Genomic DNA, 6896 nt, shown 5'->3' with positions numbered 1-6896 from the left:
ATTCCCGTCCGAGGAGCTGGGGGCGGAGGCGCGGGGCGCCCCGGAGACCCCGGACCCGGCCGGGTGGGGCTCCCCTCGCGGGCGGACCCGCACCCCCGAGCCGTGAGGGTTTAACCGCGCCCTCCCCGGCGCTGCCCGTGCGGGCGGGCGCTGGCACGGCCGTGCCGCCCCCGTGTCCCCGCCCGTCCCTCCCGGTGCCCCCGCGCCGCCCGCTCGCGCCGCCGGTGCCGCGCGCTCCCGGCGTGCCCCGCGCGCCGCCGTGCTCTATAAATAGCGGTACCGGCGGGCCCGGGCGGCGGCGGCGGGGCCAGGTCGGTGCGGGACCCCCGGGGCCAGGTCGGTGCGGGACCCCCGGGACCCGGGCGGGCACCGCGCCAGCGGCGGGCCCGGGGCAGCGCGGGGGGTTTGGCTTGGCGCTTGCCGGGGGTGGCGGGGGCACTGCAGGGGCAATGGAGCAGCCCGGTGCGGGGGCCCGAGTCCCCGGGAGGGGCTGCGGCGCGCATTCCCCTTCCATTCGGTGGGATGGGAGGGGTGGGTTGGAGCTGGCGGTGGGCTGAGATCGCTGGAGCACCCCTCGGTGCAGCCCGCAAGGGCCTTGGCTGGGGAGGCACAGGGCCACCCTGAGCCCCCTCCCCACCCTGTGTCCCCTCCCCAGCCCCAGCCCGAGCGGGTCAGCGCCCCCCCATCGCCTCTGGACCGGTCACCTGCGCACCACCCTCACCTGCACCCATGGGACCGCGCTGGATCAGGCACCCAGCCCGCACTGAGGGCCGCGGCTGCCCGCAGCCCCCTGTCACCCCACCAAGACTGCTGCCAGCTGTCCTGGGGCTCAGCACACCCACAGTTAGGGACCCGGGGGTCCCGCGCTCCCCGAACCCCTGGGGGACATCTCAGGACTTTGTCCCCGCAGCGCCGGTGGGATGTGACCCGGTGCCGGTTTCAGTCCGGCCATTCTTAGCCCCTGCCCTTTCGAGGCTGTAACACGACCTGTCAGTGGCTGCGGGCTCCTGTGGCCACGGGATGCCCCCTCCCTGCACCCCGTCCAGCCGGTTTGGGGTGACGCACCGTAGCCAAGCAGGTCGGGTGCTGCGGGGCTGGGTGTGGGCAGGTGGGGTGGCCAAACACGCCCTCGAGCTCCTGGGGGTGCACTGGGGTGCTGCACCCCCCTCCTTAGGACACCCCCCTAAAGCCAGCCCGTGGGGAGCTGGGGGTGCTGCCTCCATCCCTCGGTGTTGTGGTGGCACCGGGCATCCCAAGCGGGTTTCCTGCTGTCGGGCAGCACCCCAGGCACTGGGATGTGGGCAGGGCAGGGGAGGAAGCCGGCAACGTCACCACGCGTCACCCGGCATGGGGATGCCCTTACCGCAGCCGGATGCGGAGGGTGACTGCTGGGAACCAGGTGAGTGATGGCCGCAGAAGCAGGGATCCCTCAGCACCCTATTCCAAGGCCGAGCCAGGAATTGTGTCTTCTGTCCCATCCCCCCAGTCTAGCCTTGGAGCTGGGCACCATCATGGCCAAAAAGGGAGATCCTTTTTCTCCCCAGACTCTTGGTGACCTGATGTGCTGAGTTGTTTATGCTTCTCTTTCCTGGCAGCCTTAAGTGCTTCTGTGCCTGAACCAGCAGCATGGCGACAGGTGAGTGATCCATCTCCCTGCATGCATTCCAGCTGCCTCCATCCCCTCAGTGTCCCCTGCATCCATTCCCTCTGCATCTCCCTGTTTCCCTTGTATCCTTTCCCTTGGTTGCCCCCTGCATCAATCCCCCCTGGAATTAATCCCCTTGGTCCCCCCTGCACCCATCCCCTCTGCATGCCCCTGTCCCCCTTTTATCCAACCCCTTCGGTCCCCCCTGCATCCATCCCCTTGGCCCCCTGTATCCATCCCCTCTGCATTCCCCTTCCCTCCCTGCCTCTGTCCCCTCTGTCCCCCCTGCATTTGTCCCCATTATGTGCAGCCCTGGTCCTCTTTGCATTCCCCCCCTCCATGTGCCCCTGTGTCCTTGCCTCCCTCTCTTCTGTCCATCCCCCATGTCCCTCCAGCCCCCCCACATGTCCCACATCCCATTGGTCCCTGCCAGACTCTTGGCTCCATCCCCAGCTCTGGGGAGTGCTGGGTGCCAAGGAGTTGAAATTTCATCCAGCTGTAATCAGGAGATGGGAAAGTAGCCCCAGAGCAGCTCAACTTTATTTTTAGCTCTGCTTCCCCCTTTGGCATCACACCCTGGCATCGCCCCACACCACGGCTGGTGCACGGACCCCACAGGTGCTGAGAGCCCTGTGCCAGGTGCTGGGCAGGGGACAGGGCCACTTGCACATCGGCCACCAAGTCCAGGGACCTGCCCTGGGGTCCAGGGACTGCCGAGGTTGTGCCAGGTGCTCGAGGTGGCCGTGCCACCCGAGCCTGCCTCGGCCCCTGTTAGCCCAGCGGGGTGAGGAGCCGGCCACGGGGATGGATGCGGCCAGTCCCTGCCTGCAGTGGAGCCGTGGACAGTGAGCACCTCTGGGACACCACGTGGCACTGGAATTCCAGCCCCATGGTCGAGGTGCCATGAGGTCTTTGTGCTCAGACGTGGCCACACATCCCAACCTGCCCAGGTGACCAGGACACACGTCTGCTTCCCTCTCCATCTTCCCCCCAGGACTCTCCTGGATCGGTCCCCTCTTTCCCCAGGGATGCCTGCCCTGGATCTGGCACCCCCTGGGGACACCTCATGCCCTGATGGACCTCTTGGCTTTTGATAATTTTTTTTTCCCTTTCTCTTTTCCAGAAAAGCTCAAGCAGCACAAAATCATCTTTGTGGTGGGTAAGTCTGTGTCTGGATCCTGTCACTGGTGGGGTCAGCCCAGGCCTTTTCCCTGTACCTCTAGGCTGGGGAAACAGGGCTGGAGGCTGAGACTGGGCTATTCCCAGGCACTGTGGGATGGCTGTGGCTCCAGCTTGGCTCCTCGAGTCCACATGGGGTATGATGGGACCAGGAGTGCATCTCTGGCCAGGCACTGGATGGCAGTGTCTGGGATGATGTGACAGTAAACCACTGGGGGTTGATGTGACAACAAATCCCTGGGAGGAAATGTGACAAAACCCTGAGTGGTGATGCCCTGGGTGCCATCAGGGTGTGGTGCCCACATGCCAATTCCCAGCAGCCCATGTCACCCCCAAGCACTTGGGCAACCTGAAGAGGAGCTCTGTCCATCCACTTGGTGCTGGGCTTGGGGATACCAACTGACATGTCACTGAGCTCTGAGGGCTCGTGCGTGTCTGTGCTGCTGCTCCCATGTACCCCTCCCTCTCCTTACCCATGGCTGGGGGCACACATGTCCCTTGCAGGTGGCCCTGGCTCAGGCAAAGGGACACAGTGTGAGAAGATCGTGCAGAAGTATGGCTACACCCACCTGTCCACGGGGGACCTGCTGCGGGCAGAGGTCAGCTCGGGCTCGGAGCGGGGCAAGAAGCTGCAGGCCATCATGGAGAAGGGAGAGCTGGTGCCCCTGGTAAGTCCCTACCAGCCACCAGCTGTCACATTATGGGGTGTGCAGGGGTGTCAGTGGGGCCACCACAGTAATGGTTGACACATGGCTCAGGCATCTCTGGCCCTGCCATCCCAGGGCGGGGTTTGCAGCAGGGATGCTGCAGGGACCCAGGGATGCTGGGTGGGAGTCCTGTTGTCTCATGTCAGCCGTAGCAGCTCTGTCCTCCCCCTCCAGGACACGGTGCTGGACATGCTGCGGGACGCCATGGTGGCCAAAGCAGACGTGTCCAAGGGCTTCCTGATCGACGGATACCCCCGCGAGGTGAAGCAGGGAGAAGAGTTTGAGAAGAAGGTGAGGACTGGTGCCGTGCTGTGCTATGCTGGGCCGTGTCACACACCAGCTTAGTACAGGGACTCAATCCAGCAGCAGCCTGGGCTCCCCATCCCAGCAGAGATCACATCCCAGAAGGGTCTAAACTGGGCAGCAGGTCCCCCTGCCTTGGGGACAGCCTGTGCCCAAAGCACAGTGGGAGGGACCAGGGTGTCCTCAGGCTGACAGAGCTTGACAACAGTGCTGACATGATGGTGATGGCAGAGAGCCAGGGCTTGGCTGCAGTGTGCCTTTGCCTTCCTCTACATGGCCCTAGAGGCCACTGGAAGAGTCTCCTGGTGTGTCCCAGACCAAAGTGGTGGGAGGCAGGAGACAGTGTGGGGACATCTCTGTGTCCTGCTGGCCCCCAGACCCATGTGGACGGAGGCAGAAGGTGGTGTGAGGACATTTGTGACCCTCATGCTGACCACCACCACTCCCCCAAACCAAACCAGACCCACACTAACTCAGTGTGGTGACAGCCACGTCCCCTCTGTGCGCAGATCGCACCCCCCACGCTGCTGCTGTACGTGGATGCAGGGAAGGACACGATGGTGAAACGCCTGCTGAAGAGAGGAGAGACCAGTGGGAGGGTGGATGACAATGAGGAGACCATCAAGAAGCGTTTGGAGACCTACTACAAGGCCACAGAGCCTGTCATTGCCTTCTACAAGAGCAGAGGCATCGTCCGCCAGGTAAGCGGGAATGTGGCTGATGCCGGCATCCCCAGCCCCACAGCTTGGGGTTTGTGTCCCAGGGGAGGGGAAGTGATGGATGGGGATGATGAGGGAAGCAGGAAAGCTCAATCCTGCCTAGTTTGGGGTGGGCCTGACCCCTCTCATTCCCAACACGACCCACTCCAAGGATGGCCCGCACCCCTTTGCCCTAACTGAGCCCTGATCTCTTCACCCATGGCCAAAATGCATCCTTGGGAGAGATCCAGTTGCTCTCGGATGAGAGCCCTCGGGCAAGCGCCCCAGCTGTTCCCTCTGTACCCAGCTCAACGCCGAGGGCTCTGTGGAGGAGGTTTTCCAGCAGGTCTGCACCCACCTCGACTGCCTGTAAGCGAACCCCCGGCCCCAGTTCCCCCCAGTGCACTCCAGCAGAGACAGCGGAAGCGGCTTTATCCTGTTTTCGTGGACGGAGCCGTGCGGAGGAAATTTCAAGGACATTGTGTTTGGCTCTTTCCCGTCTCTCCCCAGTAAAGTTCACTTTAATGAATCCAGACTTTATCTTTTTCTTCTGTCGCAGGAAATGAGTTTTTCTTTCCAGAGGTTTTTTTGTTTTTTTCTTCTGCCTCTCTGTCCTCCCCCCAGCCCCTCTGGAGCTGATTAAGGGCAGGAAGCGGGTGTTTATCCCGCCGGGGCAGCGGGATGCTGCGCTCAGAGGAAGGGAGGGAGCATCCCGGCCGCTCGCCCCGGCTTCCCAATCCGTGGCCTGCAGGGAGCCTGCGCCTGCATCCTCCAGCCAGTCCCGGCTGCCCTCGCTCTGTCCTGATTGCTGAACCCCCTCGTGTCTGGGTGTGTGTCCGGACACACAGGCAGCATCTGAGTCGAGTGTGTCCTGCACATGCGTCCCAGCTCTCCCTCTGCCTGCCAGGGGCTGGAGGCGACCGGATTTGGGATGGGGATTTCCAGCACTTTCATGCCCTGGCATTTCCTTGTTTCTGTTGGCTGTCAGGGTTTTTTGGGGTACGCAGTGGCTGCACTGTGGTGGTTTGTAGTGGCACAGTGCCCTGGAGTGGGGTGTTCCCTGTCCTGCTGGGCCTGGACACTCACTGCTCAGCCCTTACCCCAGGGGATAAGGAATGCACTGGGGACACCCAGATAGCCCAGCCACCAGACTGGGTGTCCTCCTGGCTGGTGCCCTCATGGTGGTGAGTCACAGGACCCCAACAGACAGGCAGTTGGGGTGCTGGTGTGGAGGACAGGGGATGTGGGGGCTCCCCAACACCCACAGAACCTCACAGGCACAACACCATAGCAGAGGGGCTGCGGTGGAGCTAGGGAACAGGGTTTACCCAGCCACAGTGAGGGCAGGAGGCAGCAGAGCTGCAACCCCAACAGGGCCCCCCACCACTTACTTTTGGGCTGCTGGGAGCTGGGCAGGGAGCCAGGGGGCTGGGAGGGCAGGAGGGGCGGCAGCGTTGGGGTCAGCCAAGGCCACGAGGCCAAGGAGTCAGAGTGGAGAAAGGAAGCCAGCAGGGAAAAAACAAAACTCCCCAAGATGAAAACCCAAACTCACCAGTCAACCCGACGTCAGCCCCGTGCTCCGGGGCCACGAGCCACTGGCAGAGCCGGGGGCACTGTGGGGAGGCAGGCGGGCAGGAAGGATGCAGCCATCCGGCCGGGGCTGGGACACTGCCAGGACAAGGATCCAGGGCTGGGGCCAGCCAGTGCTTGCCTCGTGCTGCTGGGACAAGGGGGCAGAGGGGTTGTGTGGTTTGGAGCACCACGACCTAAAACTGGGGAGTGGGGAGAGACATCTCGCTTGTGCCTCCAGCCTTCTCTGGATGTGCTGTCAGTGTGCCTCAGTTTCCCCAGGTGGACCTGGGCAGGGAGTGCCCTGCTCCCTGGTACAGCCCTGAGTGCTTGGTGTTGATGTTTAGATGCTCTTCCTCTGGTTTGAAGTCTCAAAGCCATCCCATATGCTGCAAGGGGGGAAGATGCTGGGCTGAATGGGGTGCAGGGGGCTGCACATGTGGCCACCCCACAGCCATGGCCACCCTCCTTCTGTCACACTGTCCCAGTGTCCATCACCAAGGGTCTCTTGGTCGTTGTTCTGTGGTGTCACCGTGGGGAGAGGTGTGCGAGGGACCCAGCGGGTCCCGTGCCGGGTCCTGGTCCCCATCCCCGGGTGAGCACCCGTCCCCGCGGTCCCCAGGAGATGGCAGTGCTCTGTCATGGGAGATGGTTGCTGCTCACCCCGGGTCATAGACATCTCCGGGGACATCGTGGCTGTTGGGGACCGGCGTCGCTGACTTCCTTGGCACATTTCCATTCTGTCCCCATGCCCCTGAACCATGAATCGACCCCATCCCCGGGGACCTGGCCCAT

General features: G+C 63.2%; 1 protein-coding gene across 3 annotated transcripts; it reads left to right on the top strand.

Annotated features, from left to right (window-relative positions):
* Positions 1-229: 229 nt before the first annotated feature.
* Positions 230-5061, top strand: AK1 (adenylate kinase 1). Of its 3 annotated transcripts, none has more exons than XM_059865189.1 (7): positions 230-336; positions 1596-1636; positions 2769-2804; positions 3329-3492; positions 3706-3822; positions 4344-4535; positions 4840-5061. In XM_059865189.1, exons 2-7 carry the CDS (start codon positions 1627-1629, stop codon positions 4903-4905), a joined length of 585 nt encoding a protein of 194 aa, XP_059721172.1. In that variant the 5' UTR covers positions 230-336; positions 1596-1626; the 3' UTR covers positions 4906-5061. The 3 variants fall into 3 exon arrangements, with proteins under 3 accessions (XP_059721172.1, XP_059721174.1, XP_059721173.1); XM_059865191.1 differs by having other exon boundaries at positions 288-311; XM_059865190.1 differs by lacking the exon at positions 230-336 and adding an exon at positions 1324-1399.
* Positions 5062-6896: the final 1835 nt, after the last annotated feature.

Source organism: Haemorhous mexicanus, chromosome 21, assembly GCF_027477595.1.
Source record: "Haemorhous mexicanus isolate bHaeMex1 chromosome 21, bHaeMex1.pri, whole genome shotgun sequence".
NCBI lineage: Eukaryota > Metazoa > Chordata > Aves > Passeriformes > Fringillidae > Haemorhous > Haemorhous mexicanus.
The sequence above is the reverse complement of the archived record's forward strand: the minus strand, read 5'-3'. Positions and strand labels throughout refer to the sequence as shown.

Excerpts from the sequence above, each read along its gene's own strand:
- AK1 (XM_059865189.1), top strand. Across the intron at positions 2,805-3,328 it reads CAAAATCATCTTTGTGGTGG|GTGGCCCTGGCTCAGGCAAA; the intron begins GTAAGTCTGTGT and ends TGTCCCTTGCAG. Across the intron at positions 3,823-4,343 it reads GAGAAGAGTTTGAGAAGAAG|ATCGCACCCCCCACGCTGCT; the intron begins GTGAGGACTGGT and ends CTCTGTGCGCAG.